General features: G+C 42.9%; 2 protein-coding genes across 13 annotated transcripts in view; both read left to right on the top strand.

Moving 5' to 3' along the window:
* The window catches only part of Arcn1 (archain 1), a 30648-nt gene extending 17390 nt beyond the window's left edge, over positions 1–13258 (top strand). Inside the window, exons 6-10 of the mRNA XM_027930513.3 lie at positions 3274–3439; positions 5397–5544; positions 6372–6480; positions 9332–9536; positions 11290–13258. Of these exons, the coding sequence (XP_027786314.1) occupies positions 3274–3439; positions 5397–5544; positions 6372–6480; positions 9332–9536; positions 11290–11379 (718 nt within the window). The 3' untranslated portion in view covers positions 11380–13258. The remainder of the gene's footprint in view (positions 1–3273; positions 3440–5396; positions 5545–6371; positions 6481–9331; positions 9537–11289) is intronic.
* Positions 13259–17990: 4732 nt separating this feature from the next.
* Positions 17991–23935, top strand: part of Phldb1 (pleckstrin homology like domain family B member 1) — a 46770-nt gene continuing 40825 nt past the window's right edge. For 4 of the 12 annotated variants that reach the window (XM_071616752.1, XM_071616754.1, XM_071616758.1 and 1 more), the window contains exons 1-2: positions 20110–20238; positions 23832–23912. In XM_071616752.1, the coding sequence (XP_071472853.1) occupies positions 20194–20238; positions 23832–23912 (126 nt within the window). In that variant the 5' untranslated portion in view covers positions 20110–20193. Of the gene's footprint in view, positions 18072–20108; positions 20239–23831; positions 23913–23935 lie in introns of those variants that run through there. The other 8 variants (XM_034635832.2, XM_071616759.1, XM_071616760.1 and 5 more) reach the window with 5 other exon arrangements.

Below are 23935 nucleotides of genomic sequence, written 5' to 3' on the forward strand. Positions count from 1 at the left end.
TGTGTATCCTTCTGAAGAGATAGTCTATGATGTATAGAAGAATAAAAATGTATCTTTTTTTATTCCTTTATTTTTGTGGTATTGGGGATTGAAACCAAGGACATTCAACCATTGAGCCACATCCCCAGCCTTTTTAATTTTTAGTTTGAGATAGTCTTGCTAATTTGCTCAAGCAGGCTTTAAATTTAAGATCCTCCTACCTGAGCCTCCTGAGTAGCTAGGATTACAGGCTATACCTGGCTTCTTTTTCATTTTTATACAAAGCAGCAGCATTCTAGCCAGGTGCCATGGTGCAAAGATATAATCCTAGCATCTGGGGAGGTTGAGGCAGAGGATCAGGAGTTCAAAACCAGTCTCAGCAATTTAGCAAAGAATGCCCTAGGTAACTTATTGATGCCCTGTCTCAAAAATTAAAGGTAAAAAAGGGCTGGGGATGTGGCTCAGTGGTTGAGCACCCCTGGGTTCAATCCCCAGTACCAAACAAAACAAAGCATAGCAGTAGCATTCTAAACACATTGTCTAATTGCTTTTTTGCATTTAATTATTTATAGATAAGAATTTCCTCATTTGAGGGATTTATTATTATTATTAATATTATTATTATCATCATCATCATTATTGGAATTGGGGCACCCATGGGTGCTCTACCACTGTTTTGCATCCTCAGGCCTTTTCAGTGTTTGTTTTGAGATAGGGTCTCCCTAAATTAAAAAACAGGCTTGCCTGGAACTTGCTATCTTCCTGCCTCAGCCTCCCATGTAACTGGGATTACAGGAGTGTACCACCATGCCCTGCAGTATTATTATTATTATTATTATTATTTTATTATTATTATTTACCAGGGATTCAAACCAGGAGGCTCAACCATTGAGTCACAGGGTGTTGCTAAGTTGGTCAAGGCCTCGCCAAGTTGCTGAGGCTGGCTTTGAACCTACAATCCTCCTGTCCCAGGCTCCCAAGACACTTGGATTATAGGCATACACCTATAATTTCTTAAAATTTAAAATTGTTTTGTTTGTTTGTTTTTTAATTTAAAGAGAGAGAGAGAATTTCTCAACACTTATTTTTTAGTTTTTCGGCGGACACAACATCCCTGCCTGCATGTGGTGCTAAGGACCGAACCCAGACCACACGCATGCCAGGCGCGAGCACGCTACCGCTTGAGCCACATCCCCAGCCCCTTAAAATTGTTTTTAAATAAAAAGATTTTTCAGTTTTTTTCTCCTCATTCCCCCACAGCTGCCTTGTACTCATTCATATTGATATACCTTTATGTATTTTTTTAGAATGTTTATTTAGTTGTAGATAAACACGCAGTATCTATATTTATTTTTATGTGGTTTGAACCCAGTGCCTCACACATACGAGGCAAGCACTTTACCACTGAGCTACAACCTCAGCCCCTACCTTTATGTATGTATTTATATATCTATGTATGTATGCTTGTATTTATTTATTTTGTGGTGAACACATACATATATACATACATACATACATACATACAGGTAGGGGCTGAGGTTGTGGTGCTAGGGATTGAACCCAGGGCCTAGTGCATGTGAGGCAGGCACTCTACCAACTGAGCTATATCCCCAGCCTCCTTTATATATTTAAGCAGTTCCCCACAGATGGACATTGAAACTTTTTTTACTACAAATAATTCTTTTTAAAAATTTTTTTATAAAAAATTAAATACATTGATTTTAATTACATATTTAATACATTGTTTAAAAAGTAAAATATTAAATTTTTATTTAAAATTTTTTTTATTTATATATGACAGTGGAATGTATTACAATTCTTATTACACATATAGAGCACAGTTTTTCATATCTCTGGTTGTATATAAAGTGTATTCACACCAGTGTGTGTCTTCATATATGCACTCTGTATAATAATGACCATCACATTCCACCATCATTTCTAACCCCATGCCTCTTCCCCTCCCCTCCAACCCCTGCCCTATCTAGAGTTTATCTATTCCTCCCATGCTCCCTCTCTCTATCCCACTATGAATCAGCCTCCTTGTGTCAGGGAAAACATTTGGCATTTGGTTTTTTGGAATTGGCTAACTTCACTTAGCATTATCTTCTCTAACTCCATCCATATTTACCTGCAAATGCCATGATTTTATTCTCTTTTATTGCTGAGTAATATTCCATTGTGTATATATACCACATTTTCTTTATCCATTCATCTACTGAAGGGCATCTAGGTTGGTTCCACAGTTTAGCTGTTGTGAATTGTGCTGTAATTTTAATTATATAGATCTTTCACCTCTTTTGTTGATTCCTAAGGGGTTTTTTTGTTGTTGTTTTGTTTTTGTTTTTTTTTGAGGCTATTGTAAATGGGTAGTTTTCCTCGTTTCCCTTTCTGAGGATTTGTCACTGATATACAGAAATGCCTTTGATTTATGGGTGTTGATTTTATGTCGTGCTACTTTGCTGAATTTATTTACTAGTTCTAGAAGTTTTCTGGTGGAACTTTTTTGGGATCTTCTAGGTATAGAATCATATCATCAGCAAATAGTGCCAATTTGAGTTCTTCTTTTCCTCTGTGTTTCCCTTTAGTTTCTTTCATGTAATTGCTCTGGCCAGTGTTTCAAGAACTATGTTTAAATAGAAGTGGTGAAAGATGGCATCCCTGTTTTGTTCCAGTTTTTAGAGGGAATGCCTTCAATTTTTTTCCACAAATGATTCTTTTTGTTATTAATAATATTTTTGGTTGGTTGTTTTGTAGTACTAGATACTCTACCATTGAACCACATCTCCAACCCTTTTTATTTTTACTTTTATTTTGAGACAAGGTTTTACTAAGTTGCCCAGGCTGGCCTCACACTTGCAGTCCTCCTATCTCTGTTTCCAGAGTTGCTGGGGTTATAAGTGCATAGTGCCATACCCAGTCTACAAACAATTTTTTGTGAATAATAATACATTGTTTTGGGGCTGGGGATGTGGCTCAAGCGGTAGCGCACTCGCCTGGCATGTGCGTGGCGGGGGGTTCGATCCTCAGCACCACATCAAATCAAGATGTTGTGTCTGCCGAAAACTAAAATGAATAAATAAATAAATATTTTAAAAATAATAATACGTTGTTTTGCATGGGTGACAATTTAGTTATAGAACAAATTCTAGAGAGTTGCTGAATCAAAGAGAATAATGCTTTAGATTTTGATAAAGCAGCAGCATCTTAAATATTTTTTGATGGCTAATCACCCAGAGAAAGAGAGTTTTGGTTTCTACCTTTCTCAACAAATTAACTACTTTTTCTTTATAGTGTGCATATGAAGATTGAAGAAAAGATCACGCTAACCTGTGGACGAGATGGAGGATTACAGAATATGGAATTGCATGGCATGATCATGCTTAGGATCTCAGATGACAAATTTGGCCGAATTCGTCTTCATGTGGAAAATGAAGATAAGAAAGGGGTACAGCTACAGGTACGTATTTAGACTTTGGTCTACCCAGCACAGTTGTCATCTTCTTACTCTTTTTTTAAAAAAAATTTTTATAATGCTAGAGATTGAGCCATGGGCTTATACATAGTATACAAGTGCCCCATCACCAAGCTACATTCCCAACCCAAAGCATAGTGTTTCTCAACTAGAAGTCCTCATGAACCACAGAATACAGAAAATTATTTAAGTAATAGAGCTAGTGCCATTGTAGATGCATAGGAAAGAAGTTAATATATTACATACAGTGGTTCCTGAGTGATAGACTGTGGCAGTATTAGAATGACTTTCAAATATTGGGATTGAATGAAAGATCCTTTTGAAATTTAGTAGGTGATTTCTTCATATCACTAACAATAGCGGCAAAGAGATGTTTAACTATTATGAAAAAAGTAAAGTAATTTAGTTTCTTACTTGAAATATGGTTTTCTTACCAGGCATAGTGGCACATGCCTGTAATCCCAGTGACTCTGATGGCTAAAGCAGGAGGATCATAAGCAACTTAGCAAAAAACTTTATTAGGAGATATTTTATTAAAACAGGTATGACAATCAGTTTAGTCATTCTGTCCTTTATAAACTGCCAGAGTTTGTTTTATTAGATGAATGGCAGTATCTAGTAATGGTATATTTGAAAAGTGCAGGGCTGGGGCTGTGGCTCAGCGGTAGCGCACTTGCCTGCCATGTGTGAGGCACTGGGTTCGATTCTCAGCACCACATATAAATAAAATAAAGATCTATCAACAACTAAATAAATAATTAAATAAATAAACAGTGCATAAAATACTTACCAGAATAAATATGTGTGGACAAATATTAAATGTATTTGAGCCCTTGTATCTTCTTATTATGGTGGTTCTTTTCACATTTTATTTAGGTGGTTGATTTTACATCTTGTTCAACAACAAAGCCTTTTCAGGGAAAAGTGTATTTTTGTCTATTTTCCCCACAATCAGCAGAATTCTCTTTTGGAAGTAGTGCTTTTATAATTTGACAACATCTTTGCTGGCTATTAAAGTATATGTAGACTGCTACCCAGAAGTGACTTATTTTTTTTTTCTTCTAATACAATTTATTTTAAAAAGATGAGACTTTTTCCCCAAAACCAGGGATTGAACCCAGGTGCACTTAACCACTGAGCCACATCCCCAGCTCTTTTTATTTTGAAATAGGGTCTCACTAAATTGCTTACGTTTTCTAAGGCAAAATTACAGCTAGACTCTACAGATAGCTTTTTCCTTTCTTTTTAAAGAGAGAGGGAGAGAGAATTTTAATATTTATTTTTTAGTTATCAGCGGACATAACATCTTTGTTTTGTATGTGGTGCTGAGGATCGAACCCGGGCCGCATGCATGCCAGGCGTTGAGCCACATCCCTAGCCCTAGCTTTTTCCTTTCTTATCTGTTTTTATATAAGGCCAAGACTGCTATCTGACCCTGGCAGCTGATTATCATCTGACTTCAGTCATCCTCTGCGTGCGCGCACGCACTTGTTTTGTGTTACACTCTACCACTGAACCTCACTCCTATTCCCTGATTTAGTCTTCTGCAAGAAATAGCTCCCTGTTGAAGTATTTTTGGAAAGGACCTGGTTATTATTCTTTGACTTTTTCAATTATAAGTTGTTTCTTTGTTTTGGTACTGGAGATTGAACCCAAGGACACTTAACACCTGATCCACATCTCCAGTCCTTTTAAATATTCTGTTTAGAGACAAGGTCTTGTTAAGTTGCTTAGGGCCTTGCTAAGTTTCTGAGGCTGGCATCAAACTTGGAATTCTCCTGCCTCAGCTTCCTGAGCTACAGGGATTATAGGTATGCACCAGGGTACTCAGCTTTGACACTTTATCTTAGATGTTTAGATTATGGGCCATGTAAACCCAGAGGGAGTTTATTTCTTGTCTTATCCTTTCTGAACCTAAGTTTTCCTTCCTGACTCATTCCAGACCCATCCAAATGTGGATAAAAAACTTTTCACCTCAGAGTCTCTAATTGGCTTAAAGAATCCAGAGAAGTCGTTTCCAGTCAATAGTGATGTAGGAGTGCTAAAGTGGAGACTACAGACCACAGAGGAATCTTTTATTCCACTGACAAGTAAGTGCCTCTAACCATTTCCACTGAGCTAGTCTACATTGAAAACTTGAAATAATCCTAGCTTGTGCACTTTCATTTTCTTTGCCATAGCAAAGTTATTTTTGACAAAATGATCTTTCAAAATTGCTTTTAATCATTTGCTTTACTTTTGTTTTTGTTTTTTGAGGTACTGGATATTGAAAACAGAGGCACTGAGCTTATATTCCCAGCCCTTACTCTCCACCCCACCCTTTTTTCCCCTCCGTTTTAGATAGGGTCTCACTAAGTTTTCCAGGCTGGCCTTGAAATTTCGATCCTCTTACCTTCTGGGTAGCTGGGATTATAGGTGTGCACAACAGTGTCTGACTTCACTTAAATTTTTCATATATATAGTTTATATTAGAATGTTTTAAGCCTGCAGATGTTAATTAGCTTGGATTTGCCATCTTACCTTTTTTTTTTAATATTTATTTTTTAGTTTTAGGTGGACACAGTATCTTTATTTTATATTTATGTAGTGCTAAGGATTGAACCCAGTGCCTCATGCATGGTAGGTGAGCACTCTACCACTGAGCCACAATCTCAGCCCCATTTTTTTAAATATTTTATTTTTTAGTTATAGTTGGACACAACACCCCCATTTTATTTATTTATTTTTATGTGGTATTGAGGACCAAACCCAGGGCCTCACATGTACCAGGTGAGCGCTCTACTGCTCAGCCCCAGCCCCAGCCCCTGCCATCTTAACTTTTATCTACTCTTTTTCCATACTTGATTTTAGTCAAAATGTTGAGGCAATTTTACTTTTTTCTGATGTTCTAGTATGACTGCTTTGCTTTACTCCTCAGTTAATTGCTGGCCCTCAGAGAGTGGAAATGGCTGTGATGTCAACATAGAATACGAGCTACAAGAAGATAACTTAGAACTGAATGATGTAGTTATCACCATCCCACTTCCGTAAGTGGTGTCCCCCACATAATCGTGTCCCCTATGTTAGCTTATAGAACTGGTCTTTTTGGAGGAAGCACCTTGCTGCAGTGCATTCTAAGATATTTGCTTTTTAAAAAGACCAATTGTAAAAGAAGCAAGACACCAAAGGCTACTTACTATATGATTCTACTTCCAAGACTTTCTGGAAAAGGTAATACTCTTAGAACAACATCAGGAAGTAGAGGGGAAAGTATTTGGCTACGAAAGGACAGAAGGAATTTCAGGGGATGATGGAAATGTTCTATGACTTGATTTTGATGGTGCTTACAAGACTGCATACATTTGTTAAAATACATTGAGTGTATAAGCTTTGGCTTTCAGTTCAAACCAGTCAAACAAAAAAGCCAGTTGTAGTTCTGGGGCTAGGTATTAGTTCTTAGCGTCTTCATGTAATAATGAAGATTTCCAAAAGGAGGAGCCACTTTTCAGTCACATTTTCTTTGTTTTGTTTCACAAAGAAGTTGAGTCTGTCAGACTGAATTTTTATTTTTCACTGACTGTCTTAACTATCACTAAAGATGAGAATATATTCAGTGGAACTATTGATTCTTGCTGAAACAAGATATCTACATCAGTTTCAGTAAATTTTCTCATAGTTTTATTAAGTATAATTAACATAAACTACACATATTTAAGTTGTGCAAAGTGGTTAAGTTTTGACATGTGTACCTGTGCAACTGTCAATACAATCAAGAAAATGAAAATGTCAGTTACCCCTTCAAAATTAGTTCTAGTAATTCCTCCCCCCCACCCCCATGGACACAACATCTTTATTTTATTTTCATGTGGTGCTGAGGATCAAACCCAGCGCCCTGCACATGCCAGGCGAGCGCGTTACCACTTGAGCCACATCTCCAGCCCCTCTAGTGCCATGCACTTAAATGACCTACTCCCCAGGATCATCTGGAAATACTCTCCACCTTAAATTTATTTCCTCAGTTACATTTTCAATGACTTGTACATTTGTACTTCCTCAGTGAATCTCAGCTGCACTCCTTTAACCCTGAATAAGTACCAGGTTTAATTATGAAAAATAGTATATTTTTTAGAGGAACTTTACTATTGTTGTGGAGAAAATGGTACTAACTTAATTTATATTTTTGTTCCCTTTTGATTAACTCAGTCCTTTACATTGTCAAGTCTGGTTTGTCATTTGTCATTCTTAGTTCTTTTTTTTTGTACTGGGGATTGAACCCAGGGGCTTAACCACTGAGCCACATCCCCAGCCATTTTTTTAAAAATATTTATTATTTAGTTGTAGTTGGACACAATGCCATCATTGTATTTATTTATTTTTATGTGGTACTGAGGATCGAACCTAGGGCCGCACACGTGTGGGTGTGAGGCGAGCGCTCTACTGCTGAGCCACAACCCCAGCCCCCAACCCCAGCCATTTTTTATATTTATTTAGACTTTATTTAGAGATAGGGTCTCACTAAGTTGCTGAGGTTGGCTTTGAACTCTAGATCCTCCTGCCTCAGCTTTCTGAGATGCCAAAAGATTTATCTGATTTATAATCAAGTGGATTCTCATTTGATAAATGTGCCTGGCTCTTATTTCCATTTTTAAAGATATACTTTATAACCAATATCATATATATATGTTAAATAGACATATATACAGATATAAGTATTGACATATATATCACACACGCACATATAAATCCTGTTATTCACAATTTGGTTATTCTTGTGGAACAATAGATGGCTGTCTCGAAACGTTGTAGGATTTGGGCATTGGTAATAGGTGGGGTTTTGTTTGTCAAGATTTATTTTACTAGACTATTTTTAGGATGCCACAATTTTTAGGCCCTTCTGTCCACCCTATAATTGTGGTTTCAGTGGTTTCCTGTGTCTTAGTTCAATAGTCTCTAGAAGAGACCCTTAAGACAGCACTTTACTCCATTGTCTATAACTGATCAAATTAGAAGAGATCAGATTGGAATAAGGGGCACAGAGAAGGAATATAAAAGAACTAGGACCATAAAATTGATAGAGAAGAGTTAATAAATGTCTTATGCCACCCTTAAAGTTTTCTCTGTCTCCCATATTTACCTTGCCCCTGATACAAGCATTGAATGTCACTAGTGAATTAAAAGATGGTAAATTTAGAATGTGTAGGAGTTGGTGACACTGCCTGTCAGCCATGTGTGAGGGTATACAGTACATTCAAACTAGCCCTGATTCTTTTGTAGAATAAAGACAACCATATATATCTCTTTCTCCCGTCATGTTTCCACTTTGCTCAGGGATAATTGTGCTTCAATTTATCAAATGAGAGTCCACTTGATTATAAGTCAGATAAATCTTTTGGCATCAGCGTCAGGCAGTTTTGAATCTCTCTCAGTTTTCTGAAAACAAATTCTCTCACAGGACAAATTCATCTCCATTACGTGTTTAAAGTACTGCCTCTCCCCAATACTGTTATTAACCTGCTTTATTCTCCATTGTTACCTATAAAGAGAGTTGAATTGTATTAAAATTATAACAGATCATTAGTGTAGAATTTTTGGAAACATGTCCTGCTTCACTCATTTGCAGTATTAGTCCCCTATTAGCTCCCAGGTTTATCTGCCAAGTATCTATCATTGTATATACCCATATCTACAGAGAATTGAGTAAGATCCTTAGCCAGGGTGCTGGGACTTTGACCATTGAAGTTATTATTAGGGAGTCTAATTTTTCCAGGACTGCATAAATATTGCAGTTCTAGAAAACTTGAAGCTGAATTTGAGAAGCGTAATCAAATTTGGGGTTGGTTTTCCTTGCAGTTCTTCAATCTCTGGACACCTAACTTGACCAGATATTTCTCATGACAGATCCGGTGTTGGTGCACCAGTTATTGGTGAAATCGATGGGGAATATCGACATGACAGTCGACGAAATACCTTGGAGTGGTGCCTGCCAGTGATTGATGCCAAAAATAAGAGTGGCAGCCTGGAGTTTAGCATTGCTGGGCAGCCCAATGACTTCTTCCCGGTTCAAGTTTCTTTCATCTCCAAAAAAAATTACTGTAACATACAGGTACTCCATTTTAATAGAGTGCATGTATGAGAAGAAAAGTGGGATAGATGGCTTTTGGGCAGCATGGCTTCATGTTAGAGCAAAAATCATAAAAGCTAATGTCCCCCGCAGATTCCATTTCTGACCAATTGATTATGGTCAAATTTCTCACCTGCCTCACCTAAGATTTTCTGTGTAGGTCAGACAAAAAAAATTGAATATGGAATGTGCATAAAAGTACTTGTAGGGTATACACTTAGTTGTGTCCATTTTAAAATCCATTTGTCCAAATACTCAGTGCATGATTTTATAATGTCTTGTTCTCAGTTCTACCCAAGAAATGAAAGAAAGGGCTGGGATTTTATCTCAGTGATAGAGCACTTGTCTCGCATGCATGAGGCACTGGGTTCAATCCTCAGCACCACATAGAAATAGAAATAAGAATATTGTGTCAATCTAAAAAAGAAAAAGAAAGGTTTTTTTTTAAGTATTTCTTTTATATATTTATTTATTTGGTTTTATGTGGTGCTGAGGATCAAACCCAGTGCCTCACATGTTCAAGCGCTCTACCACTGAGCCATAACCCCAGTCCATAGAAAAAGAAAGTTTTAAGAGTGGGGCTATGGCTCCCTGGTGGAGCATTTGCCTAATATGCCGGAAGCCCTGTCATTAGCACCACCACCATCACCAAAGGAAAAAAAAAGTGGTTCTAACAAATGGAAATGATTTGGGGATTTTTTTTTTTTTTTTCCCAGTGTTAGGGATTGAATCCAGGACTTCACATATGCTAGGCAAGTCTTCTACCACTGAGCCACATCCAAAGCTCTGGATTTTTGTTAGTGTATATTATGTAGAACAGTGAGCTTCATTATGTCATATTTATACATGCCAATTTTCAGATTATTTATGGCATGGCTCCCTGAATTACTGCAAACAATCATGAACCATTTCTGTTGCAAACTTTGTCTTTTAGGTAGACAGAGCAATGGAAATGTGTAAACTGTTCCTTTAGCATTTTAAATTCACCTCTAGTGTTTCGATTTGCATTAATAGGACCCAGTTTATAGAGTCTTCTCGTCTATTTGACTTCTTTGTTATTCTGCAACTACCTTATTTTCCCATATGGATTCTGTTTATCTGGGAAGTTCTTGGGAAGTTACAGCTTCTTCTGTAGATTCTGAAGAGCAGTACTCACTCTCAGTTAGTGGCATAACCCCATCCGTATTGGGTTAAAACCCAAAATGGGTTTTCCTATTTGGTCCTATTATTAGAAAAAGAATCTCATTGAAAGAAACCAGCCATGCCTTAGAAAATCAGTATTGTGGAATACCTTAATAGAACATTGAACACAAGAAATTTTTTTGAACAGATGAAATGAATAATATTAAAGAGTTAAAATGTTGCATTTTGGGTTAACATGTTAATTGATCATTTTGATAGAATGTTGATGAGTTTCATAGGTTCTGAAGGGTAGAGCTGGGCTGTGGTCGCTCATTCTGGAGCTTTTACTTAATATTATTAATTCTGCTCTACATCTCATGACAAATTACCCTTTCTCTTTCTCTGGAGAGCAGATGAGTCATGGGTATGTTGATGGGTAAGCGTTAGGCAGTGTAACTGCAGTTATGATTTGAAGAGTTTTTAGTATTTCTAAGCTACTTTTAATACTATGTTTAGGGGACTTGATCTGTTCTGTAATGAGGATTTAGTTAGCTTCTTGGAGACTAGAATCATCCTCCTTTTGCTTTACAATATTCTTTGTTTATTTTCCTAGGTTACCAAAGTGACCCAGGTAGATGGAAACAGCCCTGTCAGGTTTTCCACAGAGACCACTTTCCTAGTGGATAAGTATGAAATCCTGTAATACCAAGAAGAAAGAACCAGAAAGGAAAATTTTCAAATTTATAAAGAAGAAGCCAAAAGTGGCTGAAGAATTTTTCCAAATTTACAAGCCATTGGAGACCCTTTTTTCTGATACAGTGCACGTTCTCTGCGCTCAAGGACCCTCAACTCACCCCCAGTGTTTCAGTGTCATGGAGACATTCTTTGACAAAGACATGACACAGACATAAAGGGAAAGGCTGCTGATTTCTTTGGCAGATTTTACTGGCCAGCAGGAAAGCAAGCTCTCCAGAGAATGCCCCCTGTAAACACTTACTCTGCTTTCACCTAAGTTGCTCCTTTCTTTTAATCCCTAAATATAGTTATATTTCATATTTCATTTGTTTTTAGAAAGTTTTCTCTGTAGAAGATTTTAATCTTTCATACTCCTTTCCTTTACCATTAGTTTTTCTTTCTGTACAGCCAATCAAGCACAGGGATCATCTGTACATAGGCATTATATATGGCACTCCTGGAACAAAGGTTATCTAACCCACTGATTTTTGGACAATACAGGTGAACTAATTAAGGGGTATGGAGTCTAGAAGTTAAAGGAAAAGGTTGTTTTCTGTCCATCTATCCCTCTATCATTTGCCAAGTTGTTTTCCTTTTAAGGCCTGACTTTCCTACTTGTGTCAATATTAAATATAGCTGAGAAGCAGCTTTCAGATGGTGCAGTCCCCTCTCCAGGATGTCTAGGAGAAGAATAGTTGTGTTCAGTAAGGAATTTCACATCTACATGTAATCATGTCTGCTGCTAGTGCAACCCAAGCTTCCAGTTCTCTACATTTTGGGTACTTGAGCCAAAACAGTCTTTGGAATCCATTCACATTCCTCAACTTCACCACCTCCCTCTTCCTGATCACTCTTTCATCAGTCCTCTCCTTTCTAGCAGAAAAGAGGTTATGATTTTGGAGGCTGTGGGTTCATTGAGTCTTTGCCAGTCTGTTTAGCCCTGAACTATCAGAGAAACTCCATCTCTAACACTGAAGTTGTAGTGTTTCAAGAGGCAGTTGATTATATTGGTTGTGGAGGGATTATTCTTGTGTACCATGTTTCCTTGCAGCCAACCCACCATTTTCCACCAGCCTGTCTCTTGAAATCTTTTTCCTCCCCCTAAATATTTTGAGTATCATCATGTAATGATTGTTTCTCAGCTCCATTTCATCCATTACTTTTTCAGTGGAGAACAACATCAGCCAGCCTAGCTTTGGTCTTTAACCCAGTATTGCACTTGGTAGGGTGAGGGTTGAGTGGCTGCAGGCCCATAGATGACCTCCTGCTCTTTGAGCTGTTTGGAGACCACTGCTCCCTCTGAACATCCGGCCCTCCCTGCAAAGAGTGTACTGTACTTGAAGCAAAGTAATCACAAATGGCCATGGCTGGAATTGCTTGCCAAAGAAATTTCTGGCCTTTCCCTTTCCCCTAACTGCATCAGGGAAGAATCCTTATCTCTAGCTTGGTTTCCACATGAGGTTTTTCTGAGGAAGGGGACTGGGACAAGAAGTCTGTCATGTAGTTAAGTAGGCAAGAAATCTTATTAATCCATTTTTTTGTTTGAGAGTTGCTTGTCTATATGATTTTTAAAAAGTCAAGTTTAATTTCACAAATTTTTTTTCTGAAATTACTTTTGGGGTAATATTTAAAATGAAAGACATTTTGTAACCCTGTAAAATACATAGGGAATATAACATTCCAGTGTACACAAAGAAAGTAAATTCTTTAATCAAATAAAGAGTATTATAAAATGAGATGTTTAGTAGGCTCTTGACTTACACTTAGGTGTCTGCTTGCTGATTCAGGATGCTGTAATAGGATCTAAGATTAAAGATTGATGATACTTTTTTTTTAAGAGAAAATAATCTCTAAGCAAGAGTATTCATTGCCTTTTCCTCCATTTTACAGGTATTGCGCCTCATGTATTTTCTACATTTGAGCATACACACATATGTTCCTAACAACATAGTTTTTGAATTTGTTACTATTTATGGCTTTGGGGAGGAGGCTGTGGGTTCAGTGAGTCGTAATTTGAAGTCTTAATTTTATCAGGGGCAATTGTACAATCAGAAAAATGAAGTATCATCTTCAAAGAATAATGTTATGCAGCATATTATTCTCCCTGTTAGGCAGCGGTAAGATGTGAATCAGGAGCTGGCCATAGTGGGACACCCCTATAATCCTAACTACTTGAGGCTAAGGAAGGAGGATCACAAGTTGTAGGTCAACCTGGGAAACTTAGCAAGACTGTGTCTCAAAATAGAAAAAGGATGGGAATGTAGCTCAATGGTAGAGTACTTGGCTAGCATGCATGATGTCCTGGGTGGATTCCTATATTACTAGTTATTCATTTTTTTTTTTTTTTAAGAGAACCAAGAAGAGGCAATGAATGCCTTGGGAATTGTTAATTCCCTCAGAGAAGGTGTCTTACTTTTTTATTCCTCTTTTATTCAACTTGGGAAAAATATTGAATGTAAACAAATTGTTAGGAAAACAGAGAACTCTGAATAATAAATGTCTAAAATGAAAGCATTGTAATGATAAAGGCCAAGATTATGAATTTTTTTCTTAATGAAATAGTATCTGATTTAATGATGCTAAAATATGGCTTGCCTTGCTGCGATTGTAACCTTAATCTAGTGAAGAATACCAAAATCATGCCACAAGTGTCATAATTAGGGTTGCTAATTCCTCTGTGATATCACATGGATTTTTTTGTTGGCCTCTTGTGAGGGAGTCTAACAAAATAGATCTAGTCAAGCATTCTGTTTAATGTAGGAGGCTTGTGGTTCATGCTCTGAATTGATTAATCCCATGTAGAGAAGATTGGGATCATACCTCTCTGGACAGGAGTTCCATGTTAAAAAATCACTCTTGGTAGCAACAAATCTCAAAACTCAACCTGTGCCATCTCTGATGATGGAAATTTTTGCCTTTAAATTGATTTTAAAATTGTTCATACTTGGTAGGATCTGAGAGATTTCCCGGGTGGATGTAGAATAGCCTTTTGTTAAAGTTCACCTCTGGCAGGGTTTATTTTAAGGAGATAGGAGAGAAACAGTCCTCATCTTCAAAAAAAAAAAAAAAAAAAAACAACTGGAAGCAGTGATTACCTGGTTATGAAATCTTTTTCTAAGCTAGACCAATGTTAACTACAACTAGTGATAACATGGGTCTAAATGAGAGTATGTTTTTGTTAATTTTTTTTGTAGTTATAGATGGACAGAATCCCTTTATTTGCTTTTTTTTTTAATGTGGGCTGAGGATAGAACCCAGTGCCTCATGCATGCTAGGCAAGTGCTCTGCTACTAAGCTACAGTCCCAGCCCGAGAGTATGGCTTCTTTTCAGGTAGGCTTCAGGGGAATCAAATGAAACATAAGGCTGGGGATGTAGCTCAGTGGTAGAACACTTGCCTAGCATGTGTGAAGCACTGGGTTCAATCCCTAGTACTGGGGGCAGGGAGGCAAAAACTCAGAATGACTCCTCTATACTAAGCACATTTATCTTATAGTAACACCACATACACATACATACATGTCCATTCCCTCTTCTTACCTCATTTGGCAAGTATATTTACAACTCTAGAGCTTTGAAATTCCTATTATACCTACAAGTAGGTTGTTTGCTGTGCATTCCCGTTACCCAAGGGCAGACCCCATCTCTATAAATGTCTTCTATCTTACCCTGGGGAGTTAGTGATAAATACGAGGCAGGCCTTTAGGGAAATTAGACTAACTTTCCCATTCCAGGCTGTTTTCCCTCTCACAAACAAAAGAAGCCAAACTACCAGGCACTTTCTCCCATTCTTCACCAAAAAAGAAGGTTTTTGCCATGTTAACTACTTAACTCCTAAGTGGTTTAATCCAATTCTGGAAACATCAGGTTGGTTACCAAACCAGGACAGGAGTTATTTGAAAGAAAGGCATTACAAATCCAAGGCAAAGAGAAATGGAAACAGGTCTTGTTTCCTATTCTTTTGTCCAAATGAGTGTGATGATGGAAATTGAAGGCAGGCCCTAGAGCTAATGCAACAGGCTTTCTACCACTATGTGTACCCCAAGCCTTCAATGCTTGTTCTTTACAGCCCACAGGAAGATCCTAAGCCCCAGACACAGAACCAGTCATCTGTCCTGCCCAAATTTCCCACTCAGTTTGGATCTATTAGGTTTGTGTAATTTTTCTAGGACAAGCTGAGAAAAGAGCTTCTGCTGCTTTGCAGCCACTGAAACAAAGTTTGAACATTTTCCCAAGTTGAATGCAGCGAGGAGTTGTTTGGCATCTTTGCTGCTACCACACCTAACACTAATGATGCCTGAGTACAGAATCCAAAGAAGTCGGAAAGGGATAGCTTTGTGGGAGAGGGTGTGTATCTACAAGGACTGCTAGTTGTGTGAGCAACAATCACCTCTTTTTGGGGTAGAGGGAGTGCAGTTTGAGAAGAGGGACAGAGTGAGAAATATGCCAAAGCAAAGGCAGGAGGAGTGTGGAATCCACTCCTGACATTCATAGCCAAGTGCAGAGGCCTTGAAAAAAATCCACTCTTCCTTCCACACCCAGTCTTTGCCCTCTCCCCCTGCTTCCATTTCGGAAAGTCTGAAGCATGCCTGGAAAGCTGTTTTCTGCTTTCTTCTCCTCTCTTCCTCCCCCTTTCCTGAGCTCCCAGCTGCTCGACCTCTTGCGTAACTGTGAGAAAGCACTGAGTTATTTGATGGGCTCCAGATGTGGAGTGGGAAGAGGGTGGAGGGATGGGGGCGGTAGGTCTTCAGTCCCCTGAGTGCTCTTACTGTGGGAACATAGAGACCCAACACAGCAGGAGAGGGGACACATTGCACAGAGCCTTCATCAAGGGGTCAGCTGGTCCCTGGATTGGGAGGACAGTGAGGACATTTAGGTGCTGTTTCAACCCCCTGCCTCAGCAGCAGCTGCCTCTATGATCAGCTCAATTATTCCTTGAAATTCTTCTTTACCGAGACAGTAAAGAGGAGCTAGGGTTGGAAATGAAAAATTCTGAGGTACCCCAATCTGAGCCCCTCCACAAATGCTGGGTGTTGGTATATGGGATACAACAATTTTGTTTCTTTTTCTTTTTTAAACACAACAGAATAGCTTGAAAATTACTGTTGTGAACTGCTTCATGAAGGCTGGCCAGAGTTAAAGTCCTTTCATGAACCTCAAACTGTATGAACAGAGGAAGAACGAGGCTTGCCTCCCAACTCCTGAGGTTTCCTGGTACCCACAGTGTGTACTGGAAACTGACTGTCCCACCTCCACTGCTTAGAACAGGTAGCAACAAAAAGCACCCTCCCCTCTCCCCCTTCTTGTCCACTGCTTGGCTGGATCAGTCTCTGGTGGTGAAGGGCCCCCTGCTAATGCTAGCCCTGTCAATGAGTGACCAGGGATTCCTGCTGTTCAGACTCCTGCTGTTTCTGGGTTAGGGAGAGAGGGCAGAAACTAAAACCACCAGATCAGAACAAGGCTTTTCCATCTCAAAGACAATTTATTTTTTTGCTATCCACTCAGCTGGAATTTAGGCTAGACTTGGGGTTTCCTGCTCCTTCCTTCAGCCAGGAAGAGTCTCTGGGGTCCCTCTATAGCATTCAGGTTAAAGAGATCCACTCTAGCTGAGTTCAGCTCCCTAGGGCCTCCCAGCCAGTCTCCTGAGGCAAGAGTTGGCTTTGCAAGTTAAGGATCCACTGTCAGTGTTCAATTTCTAGGTGGGGATTGAGACAGAGAATGACTGACCAGGCTCAGTTTCTAGGCTACTCTTAAGTGTTTAATGCTCCTCTTTTTTTCTCTTATTAACCCTCATTCTTCAAAGACTCAACTTACTATAGGCTGTGTGTGTCTCTAGCCTGCCTCCCCATTGCCCAACCTCAATCCAGTAGATCTGTGGTGGGGTGGAGCTAATGGGGAGCTGGTGGTAGTAACTCCACTTGGCTTTCCTCTGCTTTTCAGATTGCGTGGCACTTTAACATGCCTTCTTTACTTATTCTTAGGAAACTGTGAAGCCTCATATGCAGGGTTCTCAACCTCATTTGTGGCTTTTCATGGTGGGCCTTGGAATGGAGTGAGGAGAGGTGGTAAGGAGGGAAGACCTAGGTGTCCCCAGTAGATGTTCTGGAGGAAATGTTGAATTGAGAGTATGTTGGGGCTGCGCCGACTAGGAGGTTCAGTGGGAACCAGTGGAGGTTTTAGGCATGTAAGATGACAGAGAAGAGAATAGCAGACAAGAGGGAGCGCAAGCTGTCAAAAACACCCTCTCAAAACAGCGTCAAAACAGGGGTCCAGGGTGGTCTAGGAGAGTCCAGAGGGGATGGCGGAAGGAAAGGCTGTGTGCTCGTGTGCTGTGGTGGTGGTGGTGGTGGTGGTGGCAGTGGCGGTGGAGAGCCAGCTGTACAGATGAACAAAGCGGGCGCTGTGCAGGCGGGGGGGAGGTGCTGCTGTGGGAAAGGGTGGGTGGGGGACCTTGGGCTCCAGCCCCACAAGGGCGTCTTCTCTGGCTGGCCAGGCTGACAGGACGGGGGGTGGGGGCGGGGACTCGCGGGGGTGGGGGGCGGGACAGGCTCACTCTCCTCCTACTCAGAGGACTCCCAAGGAAAAGTAACAGTGTTCTCCCCAGTTTGAGGCCGCCACGGCGGAGCCGGGCCAAGGGACCGGTGTCCCCCTCACCCCTCGAGGTAAGCGCACCTCCTCTCATTACTCTCACGGCAGGTTCACTGCACGGCTGGGACCGCATAAGGGAAAGCCCCCAGATACTGGCGAGATCAGCTCTAGAGTAGGGAGCTCGGAAGAAACCCGTAGGGAAGGAGGGGACATCTCAGGTGAGTGCGTGGAGATGAAAAGGGCTTTGTGGGAGTCAGCTTCGCTGCTTTCCCGTGAGCAGCTTGATTTTGCCCTTCCAAGCCGCTGCCAACGTTGCCGCCAGAGGGGGCCCTTGTGGACTCCCCCCCCCCCCAAAGGACTCTGAGATTTGCGGATCCAAACTCTCCTTTAGGCACCACCACGGCTAGACGGACATTTGCGGTGGCGTGTGTGCGTGCGTGCCCTTGTCTCCAAAGCCCACACCAACTTCTCCGACAAAAGCAGGAACACAGGAAGGGGGATCCCCAGTGGCGTATCCCCTCTTGTCCCTGGGTCAGCCGCCTTGATAGATTTCGAAGGGATAAGGAGTCCTGCTCGGAGGAACGGGAGTCCAGGAGGGATCCTTGGGGCTGTCCAGGAGATGGGAAGCGCGTTTGAGGTTTCCCAGGCACTCTTCAAGACCCCATGTCTTTTGGGGTCCCGGAGGCCACATGGGGCACCTTGAAAGAGTAAGTCGCAGGTTTTCGCCACGCCTTCGCGGTCTGGATCCGAATGCCTAGCGGAGTTCCCCCGAGCCGAGGCTGAGCCAAGTCATCGGGCTCCCCCGGGATGGGGAAGTGCAGGCGGACGACTGACTGGGTGGGGCCGCCGGGCGCAGGGTTGCCGAGGCGCCCCAGACGCTTCCGCGGAGGTGGGCGCGTTAGCCGGGACTTGGCTCGCTATCGCACCGCCCGGCGGGGGACCCCGGGCGCCGGGGCGGGGCTGCATTCTGGGCCCGTTAGCTCAGCGGTCCCGGAGGCTCCCGGGGGCTGATTCATCCGATGGCGGGTTCATCCACAGCTGTCACACAAGCGCAAGCTCTCACGTCGGGCATCCTCACAGCACACACATATAGCTCCCCACCCTCCACTCCCACGCGTTACATACACACAGCCCCTGTGCTATGTTCGCTATTGGGACACACGCAGAAACCCTAACACGCCTAGACCCCACCACACGTTTCACACTGCACGACTCACGTATAGGAAACCGTACCCCGTGCTCACGCAGCCCCATTCACACGCTGCCCCGCTTACACACCTAGTCCCCACCCACACAGGCAGCCTCACTCACACATGCAGTCCCTCACACATGCCAGTCCCCTTCCTGCAGCTGCCCAGCTGCAAGCTGCTGTGTGTAGGGGCCATTCCTTTTCCCCGCCGCGCAAACAAGCGGTTCCTTCTCCCTGCCCAACCAAAGAAAGGCCTCTTGTCCCGAAGTCAGGGCGGGCGGGGCAGCTGCGGCAGTCAGCCCAACACTGCGGCCTTGTCCCACCCGGCGGCCTGGGGAAGGGCAACCAAGAGGGTGACAGGGGCCTCTAGCGTACGGAAATCCCACGCGACCTGCCGGTTTCAGAGAGGTGAACGAGATGAACCTTTCCCGCATCCCCCAACTAAAAATCACACCCCCAAACTACACTCACATCTCTTACTGGGGCTGTATCCTCTGTCATCTGGCTGCATCTCCTCTCCCCCACTTGTGGGGCCGCTGGTCTGCCCCTAATCTCCCTCTTTTCCTCCACTTCGCCTACCTACCGCTCTACGGTCACCCCCTCCACTGCCCCTCTACCTCCTGGGACCTTCCCAATTTTCCCCATCGTCTATCCTCAGCCTCTCCCCCCGCCATCCTCTGCACTTAATCTTCTCCTCTGATTTCATTTTTTTCTTATCCCCAGGCTCACTCTTAAACGTCCCCCTCCAACCCCCCGCGTGTCGCTTTCCCCTCCCAGTCCCTTCGCAGACGCCCTTATTTAAGTTTTCTCCTTTCTGGGGGCCTTTGGACACCCCCGCCCCGCTCGGGCGTCCCGCCCTCTGGGCTCCTAGCCTCAGTTTCCTTCCTGTCCTGACTCCTTCCTCTGACTGTGGCCCTTCCCGGAGGGCGGATGTGTGCCCGGGAAGGCGAAAGCCGCAGCGGGCCGAGAGGACCCCAGCTCGGCGCCGCAGGCCAACGGCCACAGCCATGCGACACTGGGGGCGAGGCCTTGGCTGGCCTCCCGGGACCAAGGTGAGCGCCGAAGTGACCCGCAAAGGCTTGGGTGTCGCAAGCAGTGGTCCCACGGGGGACAGGCCTTTCCCTCGGCGCTGGCTATAGAGCTCGCATCTCGGGCGTCACTGGGAGCCCCAGGAGCCTCCTTCAGTGCTTGCAGGTGCCAGAGCTGGTTGGCCCGGGCCTCACTTCACTCATTCGGGTGCAGAGGTCCCGAGGGGAGTCTTTGAGCGCCCCACTCGGCAGACAAGGCTGGGACCGGTGTCCCGTGTTGCCCAGCTGCTCGCGCGTTCCCGCTAGGCGAGGAGGCCAATGGGGCCAGTCCGGGGTGACCTCCTCGACGCAGTCGTGGACTTTCCCTGTAGCTCTCCAAATCTGGCCAGTTAGGCGTCCACACTTTGCTCCGGAGGAGGCATTTGGGCATCTGTGTGAGGGTGTGGGAGCCGGCTTCCTTGCCCCAGAGTGGGACTCACACCACAGCGGCCTTTTTTTGGCGGCGGGGCGGGGCAGAGTTTCCCAGAAAGGCAGCAGAGGCCGGGGAGGGTGAGTAATTACAGTCGAGGGTAGTGGGTAGCAGCCGGGTGGGACGGAAGCGGGCCAGCCAGTTGGGGGCGCCCGGGCGCAGAGCCGCTTCGCCGCCCCGGCTGGGGTTGGGGTCTGAGGAAGGGACGCCCCAGGAGGCCGCTCTCTCTGGCGCTGCGAGACCCCTAAGTCAACGCAGCTCTGGTGCTGGGGCAGGCTGGTTTGGATGTCTTACACTTGACTTGGGTTAGGTTTCTGAGCTGGAGCCACAGCCTTGCACCTCCCAGTCTCTACATATTCTCTTATCTTCTTCCTACAACTCTCTCCTTATCTCTCCCTCTCCTTTCACCTCCTTGTTCCATTCTCACCTCTCATCTAATCACTCTTATTCCCCATCAACATAATTCTTTATCTCCACTTGAATTTCTTTGGTGTAAATAAATGATCACAGGAAAGGCTTCAGAGTGACAAACACTCCAGGGTGGCAGATGAAGAAACTGAGGCCCAGAAAGATGAAGTGCCTTGCTCAAGGTCACACAACTCATAATAAGAGCTGGCATTTTTATAGTGCTTTGCACTTTGTAGAGTGTCATTTAGTAAAATACTGAATCTCCAGACAATCTTTTTTTTAAAACTAACAGTTTTATTGATGTGTGATTTATATACCATAAAATCCACCCAATTTAAGTGTGCAATGTTTTTTAGTATATTTACAGAGCTGTGCAACCATCATCAAAATTTAATTTTAAAACATTTCTATCAACCCTCTCAAAATCTTTATGCCCATTTATTCACTCTCTATTCTACCTTTAGCCTCAGGCAAACACTAATCCAATCTTTTAAAATTATTATTATTAGTTTTATAGAAGATTGACTTGACAATCAGAGAAGTTAAATAACTTGTCCAAGATTTTATAGCTAATAAATAATAAAGTCAGCAGAGAATTTAAGGCTATAGTATCCCAGTTTAAAATTTTTTTCCAGCTGAGAGTGGTGGCACATGACTATAATCCCAGCCACTCAGAAGGCTGAGGCAGAAGGATTACAAATTCAAGGCCAACCTCATCAATTTAATGAGACCCTCTCTCAAAATAAAAAATAAAATGGGCTGGCAGTGTAGCTCAATGATAGAATGCCCCTAGGTTCAATCTTCAGTACCACATAAAAATAAAAATAAAACTCTTCACTGAAGGATGATGCCTTTTCTTCACCATTGTGTACTTTTTAATTTTTTTTACCCATTCTTTTACATAAACTCCCCATTCCCAATCCACTCTCTTGTCTCTATCCCTCAGAAAATGCTGAGGGATTTTCCTGAGTCTAAGGAAGCAGGATAGCAATTTGTCCCTGAAAACTTCCCTGTGGCCAGGATGCCTGGGCAGATGCCAAGCCAGCTTGGGGCTTGGTGTGTTAATGGCCTTTGCTTTCCCTCTTCCCAGGCAAGCTTGGGGTGGGCCCCAGGCACTATTCCGGCCTCTCTTCCGCCAGCTTGGTTGGAAATGGTGACGGAGATGATGTAGTCCTGGCCCGGAAGGGTGGAACCTGGGAGGATAAATTTAGTAGCTCCATGACTGAGGCCCTTGGGATCCTTTGCCAGGGTCAGACACTTCCTGGAATGCTGGCTCCTGCCCCTACTTCCTCTGTAAGTCACCTGGTAGATGGCAGCAAGAAACAGTATAAGGACACCCTGCTTTCCTTATCTACCTCCCTAAGCCCTTAGCTTTCCCGGGCAATATTTCAGCAGCCAATGAATGTTTCTCACTTTGACACTTTGGCCAGATGATGGACATGTAGACACACAGTAACATACAAAGTTTCTTCCTCACATTTCTCAGGTACTAGAATCATAAACCAGGGAAAGAGGGATGGGTGGTGGTGGTAGGTGGGTGGGGATTCAAGTTCTGATTCTGGAATCTAAGCTTCCTACAGCACCAAGCTAGGTAAGAACACAATAGTCCTACATTCTCAGTAATAGTCACCATTGAGACTTAGCTGATTAGGTTGAGGTGAGGTTGCTTTCTGGGGAAGAGAAGACATAAGAGTTGAGATAAACAGAGATGGCAAGAATAGCTGTGTTTTTCCTGTGTCTCTTTTAAGAAAACATCCTGCTAGCTGGGGCAATGGCTCATGCCTATAATCTCAGCAACTTAAGAGGGCACACTGAGGCAGGAGGATCACAAGTTTCAAGGCTAGCCTGGGCAACTTAGCAAGACTCTGTCTCAAAAAATAAAAAGGGTTGGCTGGACTTGCTCAGTGGTAGAGAGCTCGCCTAGCATGCATGAGGCACTGAGTTCAATCTTCAGCACCACATTAAAAAAAAAAAAAAAAAGGTATTGTGTCCACTTACAACTAAAAAAATATAAAAAGGGCTGGGAATAGAGCCTAGTAGTAAAGTCCCCTGGGTTCAATCCCTGGTACCCCCTCCCAAAAGGAAGGAAGAAAGAAAAAACATCCTACTGAGACCCCTGGGAAAGAGGCAGAGGAAGAAAAGGAAAGGATGGGGGATGGAGCCCTTTTCAATTAAGTTACCCACCTGGAGACTCTTTGTCTACTGGTGTCCCTGGAGGGGCTTCCCTGGATTTTGCTCTTCTACCCACCCATTAGTGGGATTTCCCCCAACCTACTTAAGGGTCCAGTTGGCTGGGGGTCTTCAGCTGGTAAGATTTGAGTTCTAGGTAGCACAGAGCAAAGAAGCACAGAAATACAGGCCAGGGGCTGGGGATGTGGCTCAAGCGGTAGTGCACTCGCCTGGCATGCGTGTGGCCTGGGTTCGATCCTCAGCACCACATACAAATAAAGATGTTGTGTTCGCCAAGAACTGAAAAATAAATATTAAAAAAATTCTCTCTCTCTCTCTCTCTCTCTCTCTCTTAAAAAAAAAAAGAAAGAAAGAAATAAGGCCAGGCCCTATTAGGCTATTTGTGTTTACCCTGGCAAGGGCCAGGACTGGTATGGTGTGGTGGCTGTGTTGTGGCTGGTGAGGAGGGGGTAGCTGCTGCTGCCTCGGCCCTGAGAACCCTGCCACAGAGCCTATTTCTTTCCCTCTTCTACCCTGAGCTCCCCATCTCACCTTTATCCTGTGCCCCCAGGAACTCTGGAGTCCTAGGACCATGGATGCTCTCAATGGGAGCCAGGTAGGCCCTGGATGCAAGACCCAGGTTGTGGTGCAGGTGAGTGGGTTTGGGGCCATGGC

Source organism: Marmota flaviventris, chromosome 9, assembly GCF_047511675.1.
Source record: "Marmota flaviventris isolate mMarFla1 chromosome 9, mMarFla1.hap1, whole genome shotgun sequence".
Taxonomy (NCBI): Eukaryota; Metazoa; Chordata; class Mammalia; order Rodentia; family Sciuridae; genus Marmota; species Marmota flaviventris.